At 43.0% G+C, this 26,526-nt stretch overlaps 1 protein-coding gene across 3 annotated transcripts; it reads left to right on the forward strand.

The window, feature by feature from the left end:
• The first annotated feature begins 94 nt into the window (after positions 1-94).
• On the forward strand, positions 95-25,898 carry LOC119374151 (two pore channel protein 1). Of its 3 annotated transcripts, none has more exons than XM_037644213.2 (19): positions 95-384; positions 1,896-2,411; positions 3,707-3,789; positions 6,710-6,830; positions 8,318-8,569; positions 9,066-9,184; positions 9,252-9,353; positions 9,446-9,572; positions 10,405-10,606; positions 11,335-11,479; positions 18,508-18,672; positions 19,120-19,187; positions 19,578-19,659; positions 19,867-19,936; positions 20,532-20,760; positions 22,613-22,703; positions 23,794-23,907; positions 24,104-24,291; positions 25,082-25,898. In XM_037644213.2, exons 2-19 carry the CDS (start codon positions 1,902-1,904, stop codon positions 25,213-25,215), a joined length of 2,802 nt encoding a protein of 933 aa, XP_037500141.1. In that variant the 5' UTR covers positions 95-384; positions 1,896-1,901; the 3' UTR covers positions 25,216-25,898. The 3 variants fall into 3 exon arrangements, with proteins under 3 accessions (XP_037500141.1, XP_037500142.1, XP_037500140.1); XM_037644214.2 differs by having other exon boundaries at positions 98-384; positions 2,114-2,411; XM_037644212.2 differs by lacking the exon at positions 95-384 and adding an exon at positions 747-977.
• Positions 25,899-26,526: the final 628 nt, after the last annotated feature.

A 26,526-nucleotide genomic window follows, 5' to 3' on the forward strand; every position in this document is an offset into this window, starting at 1 on the left:
ATGCGCGCAACGTCTCTTCGCGCGGCGTCAGAGCGTAAAAACCACATCCGCTCCGGTGCGCTGGCAGCGCGGTCCGCTGGCCGTCTTCCAAGGGGGTGGATACCCGCAACAGGGGTGTCCACACAGCTGAGCCTGGCGCGGCCTAGCTGTCAAATCGGCGTGGCGATACCACCACCAGGCCCGTCCGAAACGCAGCACAGGAGTACGGTCAGCGCCCCATTGAAATGGAGAGGTGATTCTTGAATGCGCGAGCTCCCAAGTTGTGCTTGCCTTCCGCCGATCCTGAGAAATACTCCCGCAAGAAATGTTCAAATCGTATTCGCGTCTCCGAGAGGGAAATGCGGCGACGCTACCTTCCTTCGCCTCACGGGCTACTGACAACAGGTAGTATTACACAAATGCCGAAACTACCAAACATAACGTTGTATACATGTTTAGCGCGCCTGTTGTGTGTGTTACCACTAAGCTCCTAACTTTCGTGTCGATTAGATGCGTCCATCTCTTAGTTCTTGGCCGAACATTCAATGCAGTTGTGAGCCCGTCGTCTCATAGAGACATGCTCCGCGACATCAATGCACGTGCGTATTGCATGATGTGCTCGTTGTGAACATTGACACATACGGCTTCGCGAACAAAGGCGAATGCCGTCATATATGTTGACGCGCCCTCGCTCCCGTGCCCCCTGTAGCCACGGATCGCACCTGTGGTCCGCGCCTGATTGAAACGAAAGAATTAAAGTAACAAGGCATTACGCTCCTCTGTCCCATTGCCTGTTGCGCCCTTCGCAACGAGCGCAGCCCAAGGCTTCTGATAGTAGTACGACGTAGCTTCGATCCCGATCGGTCTCCGAACGCCTTTTTTGTCGTTTTTGTTTTCTTTTCATCATTTCAGTTTTGCAGTGTACTTGTGTTGTGTTTGTGCTGGCCCGCGCCAGCACCACCGGCTAGTGATCAACCATGATGCGAAGCATGATCCTGGTAGGAGTTTTAACTTTACTTTATTCTCATTGGAATGACTATCGTGCATGTACGGACGATAGAGAATTTGTTTTTCTAAAATAGTGATGAAATGAAAGCATTGCACATCATCACGCCTGCGTTACTTGGGATAGCATTACTACCTTTTGTGTGATATGCATCCTCTATATTGCAAGTTTCTGTTATGGCATGTCATAAAGACAGGAGTTCCTTTCCCTTGCACTCCGTGATTCCATACTGAACCATCGCAGTCTCTGAATACTTGTTATGAAATGTGCTCTACCATTTGTGATAAAGCTGAAAGGCCTTTTTTCATTGCATGTTGGCGGAATGTATAAATCGTAACTCTTAACAGCAGTCTGCCCAGTCCATGCGAAAATGTTTCCGTTTTTCCAGTAAATGTTCACAAAACGTCGTGGTGAGGAACTTTTATCACGCGAGTTACCTGTGCTCGAACCGTTAATGAGATCAATACAAGGTGTTTATTAACTAAAAATTCAGTTAGCGGCTATTATTCTTGTATTATGGCTGGTACGATGAGTAACGCAAGAATATCAGACATTGCTGATTACAACCTGGTCAGTTCTGTATCAGCCTGCCATCTTTTACGTTGTTACTTCCTTATGATGCACCAAATGCATGATACACGCCTGCTTCAGAGCTTTTGCATGCTCGCTTACTTCACACTCCTCATTGCCCATATCTGTGAATGTTATTCGTGCTGCGACAGTCTCTCGTTGCATCTACGTATGCCATGCTTCGTCTCTTGTTTTCGTGCTAATCATTGCATGTATTTGTGAATGCGGTTTGTGCTGCGAACGTCTCTCGTTGCATCCGTGCATGCCATGCTTAGTCTCTTGTCTGTGAGCCAAACATGGCAAAATCTGAGTCGCACGCCGCTTGCGCCCCCAATTCCAGTCGCAGATGATGTCCGGCACCCGCCGCGACAGCCTCGTTCCCGAAGGCTTTGTCGCGGCACGCCGAGAGAGTCTGCGACCAGATGGCCTTCCTCTGCCTTTGCTGACACGCCGAAGCAGCCTGTTGCCACCTGAGATTGCTCTCAGGCCGCGCCGGGATAGCGTGAGACCAGAGCGGCGGGACAGCTACATTCCGCCCGAACTGTTCCTTGGCCGCAGGGTGAGCTTGGCGCCAGAGGCCCTCAACCGGAGGCTGAGCCTGGCAGCCGCCGTGCTCAAGCCGGCGGCGAACGAGAGTGCGTCCCCGACGGAGGACATTACCCCCTACGGCAGCTACTCGAGTTTCGACGCGGTGGTCCGTGACCGGATACTCCAGGACAAGAAGACCGACGTGGATGTCCGCGGTGAGCCGACTGTATCGTTCCGCAAGGATGGGGAACAGACGGGCATTGACCTGGAAGCGAAGGATGCCTTGGCGCAGCTGAGGGTGGGCGAAGATGCCCCCGTGTTGGAAAGGGTGAGTGAATCCTGAGGGAGGGCTTGTATTCTTGATACATCTCTGTAATTAGTAATTAGAGTACGGTTTAGAGGAGTACGAACGTTAAAGTTTGCCTTCACCCTGCTGGTACAAGCCAAAATTGCATATTATTGGCAAGTATAGTGGGGTAAAAGCTGCATTATCCCAGTGTGGCTGGCCCCACCGTCCCTCAAAAACCCAAAGGAAGAAAAAACAACAATGCTATGATTTTTGTGTAACGTTTTTTAGGAAATGTACAATAGGTAATGGCCGTCCATGCGCTTCAAAATGCTGCTTTATTCAAGGAAACCTCAAAATTTAGTTTGAGCCACTATTTATAGTTAATGTACAGTGGTGTTCAGTATGACATGCAACATGGAAGCGCATGGCTTCACGAGCTTTAAGATTGCACATGGCTTCAACTTGTCCTCATTTCCTGAACTAAATATTTTTGCGTTTGTGATCATCCCCAAGTGAGAGAACAGCATTTAGTTGTGAAAATAAAGGCTAATGGGAGCCATGTATGATCATGTAGGTCATGAGGCCACGCGCTCCCATGTTGCAAGTCGTATTGAGTGCCATTGCACTACATTGAAGCTCCTTAACCAAAGAAGACAATTGATTTAATTTGAGCTAATTAGCTTCCTGATGTATATCATATTGTCTCCGAAATGAAGTAAGGACGAAAGGATAGTCATAAAGGAATGAGTGTACGAATGGTGGGTTTAGTTGGACTTTTAAATCATTATTGAGAATGTGCAACTCAGCAGCTCTGTGCTTCCTAGAATATGCACTGACAACTTCCTGCAGTCTTGCTTGTTTCGCTGTGTTGTACGTCTCAATATCTTGTGATGTGGCAGCCAAGTTGCATAATTAGTGAGGCTAGTATTGAATTTCTTGTCTCCCACAAGACATGGCTGTTTCCTAGTTATAACCTTTGCTGGTGGGTTTTTTTTTTCTTGCCCTTATTGTGTCTTTTAGTGTTGAAAAACTGCTCACTTGCCAATGCTATCTAAAATATCTGTACCAAGTCTTCCACTTGATGTGAAAAGGTCCGCCTAACTTGTACGTGTTTTTGCATTCATATGAAGCTGCTGCTGAGGGTGACATTGTTTGCCCGATTACTGACAGTGACCACTTACAAATGAAGGGCAGAAAACGAGAAAGTTCTGTTTTTGAGCTTCTATACTTTACTGTCTATGTGAACAATATATGCGTGTAAAATTATGTTTGCCTATTCTTACAACACCCAAACGCCATCATATATGAAGAAAAATTGTCTTGTTCTTTTGCAGGACCTTATACTGGCGAGCGCACTCGTCAGAGATGCTATGGAGAGCTATCATTCAGACTTCAAGATGACTGAGAAAGCAGTCAGGTCTGTGTTACCTTTTCACGGTTCAGATATGAACACAGTTAACCTGAACATAACTAACAGTGATATAACAAATTATCGCTTACAAATGATTAGCGTGTATCTGTGCTGGAGCCGACATTTTCGGCGAACAGGTCATTGATGTTTAACAACAGCATGACGACAAGCCTTCTTGTTGTAATTTTGTCTATGTTGGAGGCTTTCATTATTCGGCCACTCTTGATTATTTGGAGTCCAGATGTCCTCGTGGACTTCGGTCTTGTCTGGATGGCAGGTTAAAGTTTTCTAACAGACAATCACAAAGTTCGTTTCCCCTACGTTTTCCTTAGCACCGGTGTTTGTTGACTCTGTTGTCGTTGCTTGTTGTAGTGCCAAGTGCCTCATTTTCTCACTTTTTCTTGCACCACTGCCTGTACTACTGATGCCAAGGTTGTGGGTTCAGTCCCCACTGGCAGCGAGTCATTTTTTGTCTGCTTTAGTTTGCTCTTTGTCATAATTACTATGTTTCAATTAAAATCTACAAGAAACTCCCCCCACACTTTCCTTGACTGCATTGTCTGTTAGCTTCATATGAATTTGTCTAGCAACATGTGGGCCTTTCGATCCAGTTTTCTTCTTTCACTGATGGGTTAATGGCATTTCAAAAGCCTTGTGTAACCTCAAGGCGTTCTGCTAGCTCACCAAAATAGTTAAGCAACAGCGAAGACTATAAGGAGGGTTAAGTTGCTATGCTCTATTAACTACGACACAGGTAAACACTGTTTCTTAATCATTGTAGTTGCAAAGTCCATCTTTTTGATGGTTTGTCTCCCTCACGTTGGTGGCTTTTGTGTGCCATCGGCATTATCACATTTTCACCTCTGTCTGAAATGTGCCCGCGGTATCAGAATGTTGTTACATGGAGCGTTGTAGCTTCTGGCGTGGGTTATCAGGACAACACAATGCAGGCAGCACATTATGTAACTGTTACAACGACCCCCCACTCCCATTGTTCCAAAGCCTATGTGATGGTGTCCCACAGATAAGCGTAGACAACAGTCAGCACCGTCACACTTTTGCTTCAACTTTAAATTTTACTGAGCACACTCAAACGTTTACATAAATAGCATTTGAAAACCCTTCAGTAATACCAATCATATTTACGAATATTGATGACTTGATTCGAGGATGGAATCAAACAGGACATTATTCATTACGTTAAAAAAAATTTTTTTTTTTACGATTTGCACACCCCTGCAAAAGGAACACGAGATAAGAGTCTGATAATTGCACAAGCGTGACTACCTACTAAATAAACAGAATGATGTCTTCGTTTACGTTATATAGTTTCTGCATGTAGCAAAAAAAAAAGAAATTGTAGGTTTTTTTCGTTGATATTTTTACCTGTGGTGTTAGTCTTTTACAGTGACTTTACCAGCCAGCGCAAATCAGCACTTTGCTTGCCTAGTGAGTAGTTTTCATGTATGAACACCACACAGAACTGTAATTTTTGTGTCACATTATTGTTTTATATATAGTTAAAGTAGTTAATATAGATATAGCAGTCTTATATAGTTGAACCCCTTGGAAGGGGGCAATATGCTTCAGCAACAAGCTTTACTGTAACAGCAACAAGAGCTCTGCTGTAAGGTGGGTCACTTCAAATGCTTGGTATGGCCAGCCATATTGAAATGTTGTTTATCAGCTCGTCACAGTGTAGAGCCTGAACTTAGGCTTGTCTAAAAAAGTTAAGCAAGGAAGTTGCCTATAGAAAGTTTAATTCTGAAACGGTAGGTTTTAATGGAAAGTGGTGTGAAGGCGTGCCAGAAATCTGTGGTCGACAAGTGAGATTGACGCATTTGTAGCTTGTACATATAATTGAGATATGAGCATTTGGTGCTAAAGATAAGTCCTTCGGGCAACTAATGTTTGTGATATAACGATAGCATGTGGTTTTGCAGTTCCTGTAATATTAAATTGCAGTGGAAATGTAGAACTCCACTAGTCTATGGCATTTGTTATAATGTGGGATGATTTGCCATAGGTTTGAAGACACAACTCTCAAACAGGAAATATTGATGCAAGCATTGGTTACTTACAAAATGAGGGATTCATTATATTAGGAGTTATGTCGATGAGACTGCACTGCATTTTGTTTGAAGACATCAGGCACAAAAGGGAAATGTTATTGGAGAGAATTTCTCATTCGTAGTAGTACCCTATTACACTTTCATTGTACAACATTCACAGGTAGCCTGTGATTATTCTTGGTTTTTAGAGCGCAGCTCTTAGGTGCCCGTTACTGCGTTGAGCAGCGTTGCCGTCGCTGTTGGTGGCATAACCGATAGACATGAAAAAATAAAATGAGAAAAAAATACTTAGGATCAAACGGGATTTGAAACCCAGCCCTCTGCATGGCGGTCAAGTATTCTACCACAGAGCCATGCTGGTGCTTGAAACTCATTTGCAGAAAGACCCTATACAGGCGTCATGTCAGGTAAGGAATCGCGTTAACCGATGTAATATAGCGTGGTAGAAAAGTAAAATAACAACCAGTCATCACACAACACTAATTGTGCAATGAGCGTGTGGTTTAATTCTTCCCACCCACTGCAAAGTGCTCAGCCATAGTTCATTGTCGTCAGCCACATGCAGCATCAACGAAGTGCACGTAATACCTTACAGATGTGTGGTGGATACCTCGCTTATCCGCAGAAAAATGAATAATGGCGTAGTGGGTGCTGTCCTACTTCACAAAAATTATGATATATGGTGTAGTTGATACCTTGCGGAAAGCCAAAACTTCAGACACAGTTGGCCTTGCCCCAACACAAAGCTGCGCTCAGAATTTGCATTAGGCAGTATCGTAGTCATCGGTGAATCTTTTTTCTGATGATCTTGCAACGCTGATAAGAGGCTTCGTGTTTGTTTGCTCCTTTTTCAGGATATACAATATCTATCACCACTGGGGCCTGCAGCTGGTACTGTACATTTTCATTCTAATCAATCATCTCCTGGCTGTTTTCGAGAGGCCTGCCGTTCACGGCTGTGAACTTCCCCTTTGGGTACGTCTATATTTGATATATGAAGCAAGCACTTCAATTTTCTAGGCAGGATCACTGTAAACTGAGGTTTTCAGTCACCGAATTCTGTTTACAGTAAAACCTCGTTGATACGTTCCCATTTCGTACGATTCCCCGGTGCCAAGATTTGCGATATTGTTATCAAGCGAAACTGTGCAATGATATAGTCAATTTGAATTGTACTTTTTCCTGGATAGAAAGTTTATTGTTTTTTTTTTTTCGGTGTATCTTTCAAAACTACATGAATGAGGTTCTACTGTATTCAAAATGTGCCTTTGAGTTTGTTTTCTCATGTTAGTGCTCTATTGTTGTGGGATCGTCTCTCTCTCTCTTTTTTTTTTACTCAGAGGAAGGCTTCTACTTCACACGGTATTTCCTTTGCGAGACCTTCAAATTGTGCAGGTAGCTGTCGGAAATGTTATAAAAAGCTTTCAATACCTTGTGTAACCGTTACATTTTTACCCGAGAGTGTCCAAGAACTTTGCGAAATTTCATGTACCTGCCGTGGTACCTCAGCGGTACCATAGCGGTACCACGCTATGATGTTATGCTGCTGAGCTTGAGGGCATGGATACAATTCCCAGCCACTGTCATCGCATGGTGTTGAACTACAAAAACATCCGTGTTCTTTGATTTAGGTGAACGTTAAGAAACCCCAGGTGGTCAGAATGAGTCCAGAGTCCCCTCATGTCATGCCTCATTACTGTCTCATTGTTTTGGCACATGAACCCCCCAGCATTTTTACATGACAGAGTTAAAGAGCTCGTTTCGCAGAAATTACGGCGTCGGCATCTGCGTTGGTGTCTGTGTAGTCAGCGGTGTTGGTGCTGGTTGTGAGCAAAAAATTAGCTTTGTCGGTAAACGAAAATTTGAGATAGATGCATATAAATAAATAATGAAAAGTATTCGGTCCAAGTGAGAATGGAACTCAAGCCTTCTCTGTGGCAAGCAGGTGTTCTGCCATGGAGCGACGCCAGTGCTTGAAACTGCGGCGTAAAAAACGTTAGAATGTCATGTAGAGAAAGGAGTCTCTTTAACGCATGTAAATATTGTGTGGCAGAATCATAGAATGGCACCAGGTGTCAAAACATGTGAATTGTGTAATGAGGGTAAAGTTTAAAGCTGCCCACCCATTAAAAAGTGTGCAGCTACGCTGGTGCACGTGGCACCTTACGGACGCACTGTGGGTACTTCGCCAATTTGCAAAATGAAGAATGATGGCGTAGTGGGCACTTCGCTTATATGTGCCGTGCACAGAGGACGACAACAACAGCTGCACTTGCACTAGGCATTCTAGGATAGCTTTAAACTGCCAATGTTACGCGCACAAATGTTCTTTTTCTTGCGGCACGGTTGAAGGCAATGCGCACGGGGCCCGATTACACTATCGCGTTTTACTCTTGGAGGCGAAGCTCAAGCGTCCTCCAAGTTTTTCAAAACATTTTTACTTGTGTTATCGTTCATTGCAGGGTACCATGTTGATAGAATTTATCTGCCTGAGCTTCTACACATTCCGGCTGGCGCAAGCTGCCAGCTTCAGCCGAGCGGAGGTGTTCTGGAAGGACCCCAAGAACCTGGTCGTCATGGGCGTGGTCGGGGTCACCCTCATCGACATGGTCATCTTCACCGCCATGGAGATGGGCGGTCTGACCGGCATGGGCATCCGCTGCACGCGCCCGCTCAGACCGTTTCTCATGGTCAACTTTGCGGAGAACAAACAGGTGCGGAAAAGCGTAGTATTCTGCTGAATGAACAGTGCACCTTTTAACGCATGGAAAAACACATACAGTTAAGTTTGTTCATTTCTGCATTAATTTGGGTTTTCTTGATGCGCACTGCTTGTAGAACAACTGTGGTAAGTTAACTAGCATTTCGGTGTCTCCTTTAGTGTACTGTTAACCAATGTGAATGTCTCCTGGAGTTCTGTACAATGCTCACAGTTTGTAACATGACATCAAAGCTTTTAGTATAACGGCTGGTATACGATCATTTCTGACTGTATATACCACATGTACCAATTAGTATTCCCTTATGCAAAGCTGTTGGGGCGATACAGTTAGAATGTATAAACAGAGTCTCAGCATTTTGAAGGGAGAGCCACGTGGTGCTTGCACTTCTTGTCAAATCAACAGGTAGTACTTCTAGGTTCCAGAGCGATTTGAGCAGCACATGTGGAAGTGTTATTGCAAATCGATGACAACTGTCTTATCTCTGCAGGTCCGCCGTGCGGTGCGAAATATTCGCAACACGCTCAAAGAGATTATCTACGCGCTCATCCTACTCTTCATGAGCATTGCTCTTTTCTCGCTGCTTGCCCTGAAGCTTTTCCAACGAAGGTATGCGTGACATTATTCTTATTTTTGCTAATGTTCGTTTGACAAAACTCTCTTTTATCACAACTAGATCTTTATTCTACCCCGACGGCCGTCCATACTTCAAGGACTATTTTGACATTTACTTCAGCCTGTATGTTTTAATTACCACCGCTAATCATCCCGACGTAATGTAAGTACAGTTGAAAAGTTTATTTTTCTTTTCTTGCTGTCACTTCTCAGAATGTCGATAAGTAATCAAGAGCACTCTCCTTCACCTTTCAGGATGCCTGCTTACAACGACAATGCCCTGTTTGCCCTGTTCTTCGTGGTGTACACTCTCATCTGCCTTTACATTTTCATGAACATAATCTTGGCCGTCATATACTACAACTATCGTGAGAATCTCAAGGTAAGTCCCTTATGTCTTTTTGAAAGAATAAAAGGTGCACGCAAGAGTGTTTTTTGTGTGTCTTCCATTAATTTGTGTTGCGAATACGTTTGGTTCTCTTGTACACCAGACGCAGTTGTAAACACTCAACATGAGAACTGCGTTAAAGTGTCACATTTCATATAAACGTTTTCATGTCACATTGCACCATAATGACATTGTATATCCAGTTACTACAGCATGGTGCAGGCAAGCAGTTACGCTGACCGAGCTTACCGCTGCCCATTTTGGTGCTCCAGCAGCTATGCTGTTACGCTGCTATTCAAAAGGATGCGGGTTCAATTCTAGGCCTTGGCGGCAGCATTTCCTTGGGGGATCTGCGAAAGCACCCTTGTTTTCATTTTCATGCACATGTAAAAGACCATGGTCAGAAATTTAATCTGGAGTTTATTATTTTATTTATTTACACTTTACCTACATTGCCTCAAGGCAATGCGGGGGGGGGGGGGGGGGGTTACATGGATGTACAAGATAGATTTTATTGTACATTAGGAACAAAAACACATCAATCATGCAGGATTATAGTACAGAGCTCTGTGATCTTTGTTTGACACAGGGAGCATCTTTCTTTGGCAGTGTTGTACACTTAGTTGATTAGTGAAAATTATTTGCCAAAGTAAATAACTACCTGCGCAGTTGCAGAAAGTCAAACATCTAATACTCAGGAAACATCATGCTGAAATATTTGCTGCCCACTGCATCATTCTTAATACCTTCTGTGCATTTCGAAATTGTGGTACTAGAGGTGAAACGTCGACAGCGGCTTAGTGCGGGTGTTTTGTGCCATTTAAAGGTGGAAGTGCAGAATATGGTTGCGGTGAAGCGTGACAACCTGTCCCGTGCCTTCGACCTTCTCAAAGTTCGCGATGGAGATTCCTTCGTCATCACTTACAGCCGTTTCGTGGCTCTGCTCGACAAGATACCGCCGGCGAGAAGCGAAGTCACGAAAAAAATTCTTTGGTACGTGCTTGACCAGAATGGGGACAACAAAGTGGGTGAGTTTCTTTGTGGTTTTTCTGTTACATTGCATGTGTCCATATGGCTGCCGACATTTTCAGTTTCTCGACTTGTTCTAACATGTTCACCACTCAGTCTGCATGTTGGCTGGTACAGAGATGTTGGCCAATCATTCCAACAGGTTGGCTGATAGTTCAGAGATGCCAGCTAATCATTCTGATATGTTGGCCAATTGTTCGAACATGCAGGCCAGCCATTCCAACATGTTGCCCAATCATTATGATAGGCTGGCTTTATTAAACTCGTTTACTAACTGTTTCAACATGCTGACTGATCGTTCCAACTTGCTGATTGGTTGTTGTGAGATGAACGATAGTCATTGAAATGCTCAAAGTAGGTGTTGATTAATGACGCAAATTATAGGATCATTTCAGTGATTTTTCGAAGTGGCTGTCAATTACATTTGACGAGTTGCACGAGGAAACTGATAAACCTGATTTCATTTTTGTCACACACAAAATTTTTACAGCTTGAGCTTCCTGTGCGCCATCCCTCTCATGTTGAACGTAAACCACATTAGGATGGCTTCTGGACACTAGACATAAGTACCATTGCTGTCTCTATTTTACAAATGAACATTGAATAATAAGAACTTCAATTTGGACACTGTTTTCATGACTGCAGTGTACACGTATGGTTTCTTGCATACTTTCCTGCTCACCTGAACGATGCGCTGACGTGAACTTGTTTGCATGGTTGTTTGCAGACCTTCCAGATTTCATGTACCTTGCTGACCTTCTGAACGTGCGAATAGTTGAAACGGAAGAAACTCAGAACTGCTTCGAGAAGTACATGCCACGCGTGTACAACTGCGTGGTGTCTCAGTGGATACGCACCATGACAGCGCACATGTAAGTTGAAATTGTTGTGGCCTGACTGTTAAGTTTGTTAGCTGTTGCAAGAAATGGGATCATAAGCTTCTAACTTAAAGGGGACCTGCAACACTTTTTTTTTTAACTTGTTCATATAATGCTGCCGATTGGTAGTCGAGGCCCCTGTAAGCATGTGAGCCAAACATTATAGCATAGCATACGGCATGGAATTTACAATTAAACTTCAAAGTCAGCTCGAAACCGCTTGCTTTTCTCTCGACAAAGGATGCTGTATACGCAAAATCAACTGCGTCATGTATCCGAAAGCACATGGATTTTGCTGATTTTACTGAATTGGCTAATTTGAGCATCGTGAGCTGCATAGTTACCGTGGCTGTCGCGGTGTGCCGTGCCCCCGCTGTGCCCTACACCCGCGCGCTTGTAGTAACACTGAAACGTAGCCGTGCCTTCAGAAAAGAAAGAAAAAAAATATGCTCAAGGTCATGACGCACGCTGAATCATGGACTTAGTTTCTTGAACTCTTGTCATACACCCCCCCCCTTCCTCTTCCTTGTAGCTTTCAGCACACTGGCTAAGATGAAAGGAGAGAAAAAGCGCTTAGAGCGTGCGGCAAATCTGTGTAACTTCGCTCGTACTTGATGGGTTCTTAAGTTTTTTGCGATAGTTACTTGAAAAAGTGTTGTAGGGCCCCTTTAATTGTGGTAGCAATACTGCAGTAACAAAGTCACGGACGTTGCTTTGATTGCGTACGCATTAACATTCTCATTTACACAAAAGCTTCCGTAAAGATTGCTCAGAATGTGGATATAAAGTGCACTGTGGGATGGTGCTGGCTAAAATTGCGTAGCTTCCTTCTCTTTTTACTTTCAAATACCGATTTGGGAATTACTGCCTCATTTCAGTGAATGGTAGCACTTTTTCGGTCACAGAAATCTTGCTTTCACATAGGAATTTAGACAGGAGCATGGAAAATCTATGAAAAACTTGCCTTTCACAATTGACTCTGTAATGATCATTCTTCCAATGTTCTTGCTGGCCTACAAAGTTGTCTTGAATATGCTAGAAATTGCATGTGGATGAACAAAAGTGAATGCCGCTGCATGTTGCCGCTTGCTGCTGTTGCTGATTGCACCCGTGAGACGATTAGTGGGATTCTTAGATATTGCTCTTGGTGTTTTTATGCCAGCAGCTGCACTATTCAGTGCTGGAAACGGGTAAGGATTCCTTTCATGTTCTCTATTTCGCTCGCAATCATTTGTAAATCTCTATTAAGAATAAGATATTCAAACTGTCTTTCCATCTTGCAATTTCGGAGCTCAGATATATACTGCACTGCAATCAGGCCTGTAGCCAGGAATTTTTTTTTTTTAGGGGGGGGGGGTGGCACTTGCTGAAAGCCTTGACTATTTGAGAAAAACGCCCATTTTTATGGTTTATTTTCGATAAAACACCATGTGTCATCAAAATTTCGGGGGGGGGGGGAGGGGGGCCGGACCCCCTGCCCCTTCCCCCCCTGGCTACGGGCCTGACTGCAATATTAATGTGCTTGCAGGTGGTGAATATACGAGTGAACAAATAATAATTATTGCATAGCAAATTTGCTGCTGATCTAGCATGATGCCTGTAGCATTTGCTCTGTTGTATTTCACGTGGCTGAAAATTGCATTGAACGTGGCATACCTTCAAATTGCAAACAGACTACAACGATCAGCCTGGCAACAAACGTAGAGAACTGTATGAATTCGGTTAAGGGCCACACTTTTTTTCTTGGTTATTTTGGTGAGGTTTGGCCCCTACAATGTAATGGGCCAGTTGGTATAATTTTTCAGGTAAGGTATGGAATTCACCATAATTCTCTGTGGTCACCCACTACCACAAAAGAAGGCATTATTCTTTCCATAACGAATGAATTCATTCATTCATTCACGCTGCACAATTAACTATTTAGCTTCACTGGCACTGCCACTTATGAATGGAGTGAATTAACCCTTTCATAACAAACTTTTAGCAGTTGCTTGTTATTTGTCTGTTCTACCGTGTATTTCACAGCGAAAGCTGTTACGAGATCACAACAACAGCCGATTTTGGTGGCCTAGTTGTCCACTGCCACCGCCGCCACCAGTGTCCGCGTAACTGCTGTCATGTGAAATTAGAAAAAAATTAAATGAGAAAAAAATACCCAGGATCAGATGGGATTTGAATTCGGGCCCTCTGCGTGAAATGTGGAAAGTACCAACTGTGCATTTGAATTCGTAAATGCAATGCCTGTGCTGCATGCTGCCATGTCTCTCGAATCACCATGAATCTAAAAATTTTTAATCAATTTACGAATGCTTGAAGCATACGTAAAAAAATTGAAATTTGTTATCCTGATGCCGTAATATTACAATGTAGTCATTCTTCAGCATGTTATTTATTTGTTACGTTGTTACTTTTATTTCAATCATATAAACTGTAAATATAATTACGTATATCTTTGAGCTTCTGTGAAATCTTGTATAATGGGGGCTGCAGGCTCGCCAAGCTGCTGAATAGTAGCTTTTATCCACCTCTTCTTTGTCTGTTTATTGCAGCAAACAAAAGTTGATGGTTGATCAATTTATTGATTAATGGATTGTGAACAATGTTCACAAAAGACTTGTAATTTCTATAAATATAGATATAAATAAAGACTGAAAGTTATTGGGTTTCTTGTAGAAGCACTTAAATAGGCCAAGAATGCGCATCATACAGGATCACATTGCTCGCCACTCCCAGCGAAAGTGTGCAGAGCATTCCAGCAGCAGTTCTGGTTGCACTTTAGTTTGCATGCTTTCATACGAGAAACTGATTAGTTCAAGCACTCATGTTACTCATTAGTGGCATCAACGGGCCATTTTGCTGACGTACTTTAGATAGGAATGTGTGCACTCGAATTCAGAAAGCATTTCACTTGGAAAGCAAAATGCTTAGTGCACAAGTCTGTGGTTTTCCAGCAGCACGGTCAAGTCAGATGGGTAGCAGGATCGTAGTGGATGAGTTTCTCTGTAGTAGAGCTCTTGCTGAGGAACTTATGCTTTACGTTGACGTCTCGGAGAGTCGTCTGGTGCTTTCTCAGAAGTCTCATTGCTTTTGTTTTAGCAAGTTGTCGATATGTGGGTACTAGAGGGATAAAAGGATGTGACTGTGGGGAAAGAAAAAGTAATAAAGAGACAGATCAATGTTGACAATCTTAGTAAATAGTAGAACAATAGTGAATAGCGCATTGAGAGACACTGAGAACTGGGAAAGCAGTGAGAATGACTACTGACTGCAGTAAATCTCTAGTTACAGGAAGGTGCTACCCATCTGGGAACACAAATGGGGCAGACGGTAATGTTGACCAATGGGGATTAAGAAAAGAACATCGGTGAACATAGAGTAGTGATGTGCCGTGCATGGACGTAGTGCATGGGGCCGTGTGTGTTCTAGCACATTGCATTGCAGTGATCTTCAAAGAAGACCCGAATGCAGCAAGGTTTGTCTGTGCTTCTCGTAGCCTGGGCGATACAACATCATGGTGTGCAGCGTTGCCGTCTGTCCTTGCTTAGATCATTCTAATGATTCCAAGGTCTGTTGAGTATCTTGAGACCTCAGTAAAACTTCCAGTATGATGAATTTCAGCATAGGTGATCAGGGTACAGCAGACAGATATTTTTGACAAATGCAAGCCACGATTGCCTCAGTGATGCTTTGAATAGAGGAAAAACAACTAATTTGTTTAATGCACATATTTAATCACAAATCAATGCATCTATTTAATGTTAGTAGCAAAATACTCGTTGGCTGCCCCAAATTAAAGAGAGCTGTGTGTCTCAATATACAACGGGTTCTAGAAGAGCTATCTTAATTGTCCCGTCACGCAAGAGACAGAAATAGCAAACCAGTGCAGTCATTTCACCCTAGCAGGACACCCTCTTGAAACAGCATTGAAAGTGTGAAATTCTCTTATCAATCCAGGAAACATGTTTCAAGAAAAAATTTCTCAAGTAGAACCCTCAGTACTGTTCATTAGCCACTGAGACATAATTTTTTGAAGCTAAGTGAGCTGAAATTCGCTAATTCTAGCAGAAAATCCAGTGAAATGGCAATGTTAGTAACACAATGGGGAGCAGTGAAGCTTCAGTTGGGCATAATTTGAGCATCGTGCGCTGCATAGTTATGTATTCGCCGTGGGATGCCGCCACGTGCCCGCGTGCACACTCGATCATACTGAAAGTAAGCTGCGTGTCTCAAGGAAAAAAAAAAAGAGAAAGTGCTCAAGGTCATGATGTGCGCGTGACGTAATTTCTTTCCCCCGTGCCATCCCTCTCTGCTTAGCTTCCAGCACGTTTGTCGGGACGAGAAAAGAGAGAAAGCGATTACAGCATGCGACAAATCTCTAACTCTGCTTGTACTTGACAGATTCAGAAAATTTTTGGGTAGGTCAACTCGTGAGGCAATAAACTCCTGTATTGAAGCCATTCGATGGTTACTTGGAAAAGCGTTGCAGGGCCCCTTTAAGAAAGGTATATGCCTAACTGTTTATTCAGAAGTCACTTGAAGAAAATAAAGTCTCACTAGTTCAGAACTGAATTTCAGGTAGCGCTGATAGAACAATTGCACCATTATAGGCGTTTGCGCGTTTTCGTCACATAGGACTGCATGCTTCGGCTGTTGCCTGTAATCTTCCTTTTTATCATTGCTTGAGCATGTGTTGGGTTGTGCATGATTGACTTTAATGGCGACTGTCATGGCAGATGTAGTCTAGTATATCTTCAGAGCATGATGACTAACTGATGGCAAAAATGATCTAGTTTCCATAATGCTAACCATTAAAAATGTGCATGTCACCTTGAGAAAGTATTCTTGCTTGCTCACTTTTGGCCGTACGTTCACTTCAGGAAGATCTTTTATGTCTAGCCCAGGAAGCATTTGTGGCTGTAGATGATTGTGTCTATGGCATTGTGCCATAGACACAATGTACTAATGCGCATGGTGTTAGTCAAGCAATGTTTCGTCAAAAGTGACTGTATGCCCAGAAATTAATTACCAAGAAATGATCTTTTCTCTAAATGCAACCATTTTTCACCCACAGTGCTCTTCCGCTTCGACAGCTCTAGATTAGAGAACAAATTTGACTAATGAAGCACATTTGTATAATTGTAAAAGTACATGCGCATTCATTTGCCTTGAATTTAAATTATTACTGCTGCACAGTCTAGCATCGTGTACCTTTTTAGCCAGCTCTCCCCTAGATTTTACGCTTCGGGTACCGGCATTTGAGTCTGAAGTTTTGAAGTTAATAAATGAGGCTCTAAAGAAGTTATGAAGAGCTGTGGAATAAATAGAAAATGATAGCCATAGTGATAAAAAAAAACAGGCAGACAGCATATGGATTGTGGATCCTATAAATATGTGGTATTCTAACTCAATACCATCTACACTCTATAATGAGTACGAACTAGACTCTAGCTGAAATGTCGAGAGAGAAAGTATAGGTAAACTAGGTCATGCATTGCATAGAGGATACGAGTATAGCAGTGTACTTGTATAACAGAACAGAGGCGAAGGTAAGACAGGTACTCGAGAGGGGTAGGTTGGTTTGAGGATTAAGCAGCAGATTAGACCAATAGGCAAAATTACTAGAACTATAGACCAATAGGCAAAAACTAGAAGGGACTGTGCTTCACCTATAAAGAGATTTGTATGTCCAAATCAAGGTTATTGAGGCCATCAAGCACTAAAACTTTCTTTTTATTCAATCGCAAAGTTTTATGCTAAATGCTTGAGCTAAAGCTCAAACAACGTTCACAGTGATGCCCACGTTTGTGTTCTTTGTTAATTAACATTGCTCATTAACATTAACTAACAATGACTGTTGTTAAGATTGTTACAATTAACATTCATTTGCAATCAACTTTAACATCTCTTGTTCCAGCAGGGCCGACATGAAATGCGAGCAAACAGGGGATGCTGAAATTGACTTTTCACAAATTTCCAGCCAAAGAAAATTTGGAAAAAAAAGTTTCTGGGATCTTACGTGTCAAAACCACAATGCGATTACGAGGCACAGCTTAATTTCGACCACCTGGGGTCCTTTAATGTGGAGTTTATGTTGAATTCCAAAGGCAGAGTTGGAGCAGCCGACAGGCTCCGTGAGCAAGCACTTGACTCTGGCATAGAGCAACGCCTCCAAATCCTCGATTGGAACGCAACCCGTGCCACTGGAGCACTGCGGAAGTTTTAAATTTCGGGTGCCAAGTTGCCCAGAATACCTTGCGTACACTTATTCCCTTCCGCAGTCAAATTCTGTGTAATTTCCACTCGTACGCGGCAGTTTCAGCATCGCTGTCACTATCCAATGAATCACTTGTGCAGGAACTAGAGCTTTCGAGCTCCAAGTTGTCGCTCTCGAGCAGCGGAAGCAATGCCGCATGATTTGCCCAGTTGTCCACGTCGTCTGCAATTACCACCAACGCACGCGACTACCGGCGGCGTTGCGGCACCCCCAAGCAGGCAGACGTGTTAAAGGAAGTGTGCACGCAGGGTTCCGGATCACTCCGCCGACTCTGGCAGAGCAACTTTCGTGCTCCACGGTGTGATGACTCCCGCTGTAACTCCACTCCGACTCTCCCATTGGAACACTTAACTCCAGCCCTCACTCCGTCGTTGGAACAAACTTGCTCCAAAAGGAGCAGAAAAACTTGCTCCGACTCCTCCACTGGAATTCAACATTAACTGAGTGCTTTGCATTTTTCTCCCATCAAAATGTGGCCACGGCGGCAGGGAGTAGAGCCCATGCCCTCATGCTTACCAATGCAATGCCACAGTCGCTAGGCCACTACAGTAGTCTTAGATAATATTTATAGAAACCTCTCTCTATGCATGTTGTATCATTTCATCGCTGCCCACTTCGTAACACCAAACGCTGAAATTTTTTTTCGTTTACTTATGGTGTTAGCTGTGTGCTGTGGGTAAAATTTAATCATTTAGCTTGCATTGCTTGTCTCGCATAACACTTCACGAGATCTTGCTTTTCTCCACAGTTTTTTCAGATACCTGTTTGACCTGCTGATTCTAGTCAATGCCATAGTCATCGGACTGGACGTATACGAAGCCGAGTGGTTCTTCTTGACAGTATTCAGCGTTGAGATAATGCTCAAGATATACGCCTTCGGATTCGTTCAGTTTATGAAGCAGGCATGGAACGTGTGAGTAACGAACTGAAATGCAAACTTATTCTTGGAAACTGTGCCATCATATACCATATTTTCCTACATGTAAGCCTTGCTAGAGAAATTCAAGAAGTTTAAGCGTAAAGACAGGTTGCAGATTGCTCGTAAGTTTTGCTGTTATGGTTGTTTTCATGGCGAGGTGTTGGCGATATCATGCCTAAATGTACTAATGCATAAATGTACCACACACACACACACACACATATATATATATATATTGTACAAAGCACCGAGAACAGTCTCCTAGCTTGAGATTCTGCTGCAGACTGAATGCTGCTGCCTTTGCAGTGGCATTCATCTTCATTACAGCATACACGCATGCATACATATGTACAGCCACATGAGCATGACCTAGGTGCTTTACCTATTGCCCTATAATTTCTATGCATAGCTCATTTTTGTTCAATTTCTTTCTTTTTACAGTTTTGACTTTATCATCATTGGTTCTGCAGTGGTTGGAACACTATACGAAGTAGCCGTTGGAGCATCAAGTGAGTTGCGTTTTGTGTAGCTGCTAAATGGTAATGCACCGGTAAATACGTTCATTTTGCATGGCGAAGCAGTTAGGAAGTTGCTCACACCGTAAGGTACTTGTGCTCGCAGCACACTCATGGACATTTAAGCAACGTAAATATGTGTGGTAAGTAAGTTAATGTCAACTGTGAAGTTTCTTTGAGCCATAATAATTAGTTAAATGAATATAATTCCTCTCAACTAACATCAGTCTTTTTACGAAGACCAAAAATGGAGCAGTAGACTCCTGCTAGCTGCTGCTACAGGATTTCATTAACTACGCACAGTTGTAACACATTGTTGGTGAATTTCTCAGTTGTTGCAATGCCAGTGCCCTTCTGAACGTTGTTCTTTCTTTTCTTTCACAGACAACAGCAGGACGTTGACTCTTGACATTCTCTTGGTCTTGCGAGTTCTCAGGCTTGTGAAGCTGATCCGCAACTTCAAAAAGTAAGAAAGGAAGAAAGACGTTGCGGCGTTACATTTCAATCAGCTTGATGTTAATCGCATGCACGTCAAACACTTTGCTGACTAGAAGCTGTGGTCACGCAACAGAGCTTGCGCTCAGTTGGTCTTGTAATGAAAATTGGAAGTTTCAGAGCATCTACAACATGGGCATAGCAAGTGTCTCATGACTTGACTCATTGTTACCTTCAGGTTCCGTGGAATTATAAACACCATCACGAACCTGGGGCCATCGATATTGACATTTGGCGGCGTTTTGTTTGTAAGTATTATTCCCATTTGTGACCCTTGTTTTGCCATTATTGTAGCGGTATGTGTATTCTAAGGTATCCAGTTTTTTTAAGCTTAACCAAATGATTAACGTAGATGTCCATATTTTATTCTTCTTCACGATATTTTATTTTGCCCACCAATGGTTGTATAGCTTGTTTTGAAGAAAATTGTCCATCATGTCATGTAACAACAGTGGTAACTAGCACTAGAACTTATAAATGTAAGCAGCAAGTCTCTTGCTGTGTAATTCTACAGTGCATGATAGTGCAGCATAGTTGCATCCGTGAAGGTGTGTAAAGATTAACTTTAAGATGGGGTACGAGCAAATACACAGGACTCGTACACGAGGAAAAAGGCATTAGACAAGGACGTCTATGACCCTACTTCAGAGCCAGTAACTTGGATTTTGCTTAGTTTTATCTCGGGGCTAGTTTAACATATTTAACATATAGGTTCATATTAGCACGGGTGTTTTCAATGTCTTCAAACCTTTGAACAGCAGATGCCAGTCTGGACGTTCATCTGAGAACCCATCTTGGAAGTTTTTCTGCATTCTCTAAATTCTTGCGCCTTTTTTTTTCCAGGCTGTCTATTACGTCTATGCTGTCATCGGCATGGAGCTGTATCGAGACAAGATCACATTCTACGGAGGCTTCAACGGAACGCATTCAATGGAAACGCAGCTGTACTGTGGCAATGCCAAACTGAAGCACTCAACATTTTATGCGACGGGCTATTGCAAGAACAACTTCAACAACATTTTCAGCTCATTCGTTGTCCTGTTTGAGCTGATGGTCGTCAATCAGTGGCACAATATCCTTTCTTTTACATCTATGTCAATGAAGGCTTGCTGAAGAAGCCACAGATGAAAATACTAAAACATAAATACCCTTAATGTACTTAAAGGGGGCCTCCAACACTTTTTTTGAAGCGCCTACATTGGTTTGTTGTTGGCATCAAAGCGTAGTGGCACTCGCCAGAACAATTGCGGACGGAAATGACGACACAGAGCGCAGGCATGTTATTGGATAAATGTAACGTTAGAAGAGATCGCAGCGTTGTATCAAAAAAGGGATTATTTTTGGGTTTCGTTTTTCTTTAGCATGCTTTTCCACTGAACGCCGAATAGATTAACGCTCTTAGACTTTTTCAGCTTGAAAACTGCAGCGCTGGGCAAAGAATGAGTCAAACGCCATGGCGCTGGAGGAAACACGTGGGCACCGTTGTTTGAAGAAACTGAAGGGGAAAAAATGTAAAAGCATTAATATAGACTCCGTCGCAACAAGAAAGATCACTTAGTTTGCGGGCTGCCTCGTTTCGCACGTGCGGTTCACTCTTCAAGCACCACATTGTTTGTTGCTATCGCAACGGTGTCATCAGTACCATGTTAGAAATAACGGCCAAAATGGCACGCAAGCTTTCTGTACGTAGGAGCTTTCAGTTCATTTCATTGGAGCGCTATGAAACGTCATAGGGCGAGTGAAATGTGGTCATGTAACCCAGTGAAGATGGAGTTGAAAGTAGGCGTTCTTTTTATTGTATTTTGAATTTCTAGGCTGAATAACTTCGGACTGCGTGCCCCTATTGCGGCCGTTCTTGTTGCACTAATCTCTTCAGCCTTCAGTCTACGCAACCCACAAGTAAAAAATGTAAAACAATGAGGTCTTGCAAAGTACTGGAGGGCCCCTTCAAGTTAAACCCCCTGTGGCAATCAAAATTGACTTGCAGTCCTTTGTATTGTCTCTTGTGGCATATGTTCTTAGTTCTGATGTTTAAACCCATGATTTTCCACATTAGGGTCAGCTATGTGCTGTGAAAAGCATAGCATGCAATTAAATAAGCCCAATGAAAGAGGCTGACAAAGAAGTTATAAATTCTTTATAAGTGGATCACAAGCCTGTTGATATCCTGTACAGGTGCTATGGGCACAACTGTGAATGGTGAGATAGCTCATCAAAAGCGAAAACACCCATCAAAAAACAATTTGACCTCGCTATAACAAAGTCTCGCATGACCTGAAAATAGCATTGTTACATTCATCATAAATATATCTCTTACACTGTGATAGCGGTGAGAAATCTTATTTTCTTTGTTATAGACAATATTTCATTATACCCACATACTTTACATCGTGAACAATATTTGAAATGGCACACACACACATGATGTAGCACTTCTGATCGGACCTGTACTGCAAGTTTCAGTGGCTCCAGTAAAGCATCATGCTTTCTGTAGAACAAGTGAATTGACAGCTGGGTGCTCACCTCTCTGCAAGTAGGTTGTCATATAAAGTAGGTTGACTTCCGTTATATCTTTTCGGAAAGTTCCAACATCGGGCGCGTTTTCCAAGTGGCAAGACACAAGATAGCTGGCTTTATCACACCTGACGTTCCCATAGAGAGTTGTCGCACGGAGTGTGCATTCAGTGCATTTGGCAAAAACTTGTCGAAGGATAGGAAATTGTAAATTTCAGATTGCTTCTACACTTTTCACAATTCTGAAGATGCGAGAAATGCGGTGAAACTAAATTTTTAGTGGGATAAACTTATGGGATGTCTACATTGTGTGATATGCTTGTGCTATATAGCGCAATAAGATTTTCCAGATGCCTGTATATATAAGTAGACTTGTGAATCTTCCATGAGTGCTTAACTCACATTCTCACTCCTGACCGAGGGATTCGTGCACGTCACGAGCAAGGCTGCTCGCCTGTATTTCCTGCTGTTCCACCTGTCCTGCGTCGTCATTGTACTGAAGTGAGTGTCATGCCCTGGCTTCCATGCTTTCCCATGTCTTGTACCCACAAGGGCTGCTCTGCGAGCTCATTCATGTGATGGGAGCACTGCTATCGAATATTTTCACATGTGGCATGTTACTGCATCTGCAGTGTATGCATCAATTTGCATACATAAACACCTATGTCTTATTTTCGAGCAGAAAGTCAGCTATGAAAACTTGCCCATAATGGAGAGTGAAAATTCCCTCACATCAGCTCGATTACTTGAAGAGGCAGATGTTCCTTGCATGGTAAATCGTAGCATAGCATTGGCTAATTAACAAAGATTCAGCAATTAACTTCCTGGTTGTTAACTGTAGGGCTTCTGTAATGACTGAGGGCTGTCATGATGTCATATTTATTTGCCGCATAAGTACATTGCTTAGCACAGGTGCAGCGTCTAAATGCATATTTGCATTAATGTTCTAGGTAAGGCGAATCAATCTTTTGAAAATTCAGAATCATGAATATACCACATGAATGACCTGCATGTGACAACGTTCAAATTTTTGTAAAGGTGTCCCAGTGCAATAACCCATGCAAACAAACCCACCACAGTGGTCTAGCGGTTATGGTGCTCGACACATGACCCACAGGTCGCGGGATCGAATCCTGGCCATGGCGGCCACATTTTCAGTGGTGCCGAAAATGCTTGAGGCCCGTGTACTTAGATTTAGGTGCGGGTTAAAGAACCCCAGGTGGTCGAAATTTCCGAAGCCCTCCACTACGGCGTCCCTCATAATCGTATCGTGGTTTTGGGACGTTAAATCCCAACAGTTACTATTATCCCATGCAAAGCTAATCATAATCACTACAGACAACCTTGTTTTGTATGTTGACTAAATGGTGCCATGACTAAATGGTGCCAAGGATGTGCCTCACGAATCTTGCTTCAAGGCATGGCTTGACAGTAATGAGCAACTGCACCCAATGGTTCAATTTTGCTTAAGCTTGTCAGTCTCCTGCTTCATACCGATAGTTCTTCACTTTCTTCAAATATGTGCTGGAAAGTTTGCACTTGATGCCCACTGCAAATACAGCAATACCTTTTTTTTATTTTATCTGTTTAGCATCTTCACGGCATTTGTGCTGGAAGCCTTTCTCCTGGAGTACACTCTTGACAAGACCAAGATTGAAAGTGCCGTGGAAACGAAGATCAGAGAGATGGGGCTCAAGTTGGGAAAGTGAGTCAACTTTGACAGTCTATAAATCTTGTACCGCGCCACTCACTACGTAGAAAACAGCTTCAAAGTAGCGTTAACTGGGACTACCGGAAATTCCCGTGAGACGCATGTGTTCTAACTTCTTCATGGAACAGGCTGCCGCTTGAGACTTTACGAGTCGACCGTCATGCTCTTTCACGCATCTCGCTTCTTTCAGACAACCACGAAAAAAATCCTCCAAGGAAGAAGGTGGCAGTGGTGATGGCAAGCCTCAGTTCTCCGAAATGTACGTCGACTCTGACCACAATGTTCTGGAGGACAGCTTGGACAAACCAGACACTGCAAGAAACCCAAATGTTCCTGACATGTCCGACAGTGTGAAAAGCAGGTTTCACATCATGAAAAGTAAGTCGCCTTACTTAGCTCTAGGCAATTGCGCAACCTCTTCTCTTACGTGACATGACTACATCGACTATGTGTGCATTGCGGTATAATATGCTTGTCACACATGAAAACTTGATGTCCTTTGGAGCTGATGGAATTCAATCTACATGAAACAACGTTATGTTTTAGTGACACGACATGGTAAAATATGTAATTTGCATCATGATGGGTCAACGTATGAAAGATGCAAGAGATGTAATTGAAGCGTATTGAAAACTATCTAAGTAATTTTCATTGTGACGATGTTCCACCTTGGATACTAAGGCTCGCAGGGGTTGTTACAGATTTTTGAATTAAGACTTAATGATTACGAGATATACTCTGTGTATCTGCTGACACGTCCATCAGGGTTCATGAATCACGGGTGGCATGGAGGGTACAATAATCATAGAAGTAATCGTAACATATAAATGATATTACGGATCACACAACCATCACAAGAGAGATGCTAGTGTCATTAACACCACCAGTCATCTCTAAAAGATAGATGCACTGCAAATATATGTTATATAGATAAATGACTGCCTAAAGCCTAAAGATCAGATTGTCTATAGTTGATGCTCTTTAGTGAAGAGTACGCATTACTTTTCTGGAACACTTGTTACAGTGAGTTGATAGCATTAGGATGAAATGTCATTTGATGCAACCAATAATAAATCTGCTCCTTTGACAGAAGTTCAGGGCAATTCCCAAAATGTGGCAGCTTTTCTGACCGGTCTTTCTTAAGGGAGTCTTTGCGTTCTCATTACAGAGAGAAGGGTTGAAGACATCTTGGTGATGATGTTTGAAGATGAACTTGAAGAGCTCGAAATCATGGCCATGGCTGCTGCTAATGTGTCGTGCACTTGTCCGTGCACCTGCGGCAAGAAGCAAGCGGCCGTGTAATGACTGCTTTTAGCACGTCGCGATAGCGCAGTCTTTCAGTTCTCACTGTTTCAGTGGGGCTGTATATCTTGAGGCACTTGAATTATTTCTGTATTGTTCGTGTCGTGTGACAATTCGATTGCGCTGCATCACGCGATAGTCAGCAAGGCGAAGTGTCACAATATCGAACTTGGATAGTGAACACATAATAATCGTGCAATATTATGTCGCCGATACTTAAGCCTTACTTTTTCGTGCGTTTAGCTTGTGTAGGTTCGTTTTGAACCTCATTTTATTAGCCAATGTAATTAATGCTCAGAACACTCTACAGTTCTGTTTGATTGGCTGGCGCGCAGCTACTCAAATTCACTGTGCAAAGACATCGACATAACTTTATATAGTGGTCGTGTAGCATGTGACACAGCCCTCCTATTTACAATTGTGGCACCCAGTGTCTTGTATACATTCATTCCATTTTGCCTTATTATCTTTAGCTAGCTTCTACATGTATTTGTACTTATTTTGTACATAATTACTTTAGTAGAGGGGCTTGGCTCTTCGCACATGCACGTCTACTTCCAGGACTTCTAAGTGCTGTCCATGCAGCTACAATGATCGGCAGCAAGTGGCTATGTTTTACATGTGCGTATAGGCTAAAGCCCGCTGTATTTATAAATAAACTTTACTCTGTTGGTGATCTTTGAAAAATGTACATGTTATTCAAGCAAGGTACCCAGAGCTGTGCAATGTTCTGGGAAGCTGCATTCGGAAGGGGCCACATAGCGCACGACTTATATATTCCTGGCCTAATGTTACGTGCTCATAAGTTGCAACAGCGTTATTATGAAGGTCACCATAACCATGATTCTAAGTCTGATACCTATAAAGCTGAGTATGGGGCATCAAGACCCACACTCAGCTTATACATTGTAAATCTAGATGGGGGGGGGGGGGGGTCTAGACATCTGGACTCACCCCCACCCCCCCACCTCTGGATACGTCCGTGAGGACAATCCACGGCATTCGTTTGGCACCGCCTTCGTTGCCTTAGCAGTCTAGCGCCCCGTGCGTCTACGAAAACTCATAAACGTTCACAATAGTTCTGCATAATAATATCTAGGGTTTAGAAGTCCGCGGCATTTTCTCCTCAAAGGCGGATACACACAAGCCTGCACCAATGGGCTCGCATTCCAGACTGACGTCATGAGCCGGACGGCCGTGACCCCGCTTTCGGAGAACATCGGCGAGTGCATAAGCGGGACTGTTTGTTTAGTCGCGGAGGCGATCGGCTTCCGTGTTTCGGTCATTTGGGCGGGGCTTCTGCGGACTTCT

Source organism: Rhipicephalus sanguineus, chromosome 11, assembly GCF_013339695.2.
Source record: "Rhipicephalus sanguineus isolate Rsan-2018 chromosome 11, BIME_Rsan_1.4, whole genome shotgun sequence".
NCBI classification, from domain to species: Eukaryota; Metazoa; Arthropoda; class Arachnida; order Ixodida; family Ixodidae; genus Rhipicephalus; species Rhipicephalus sanguineus.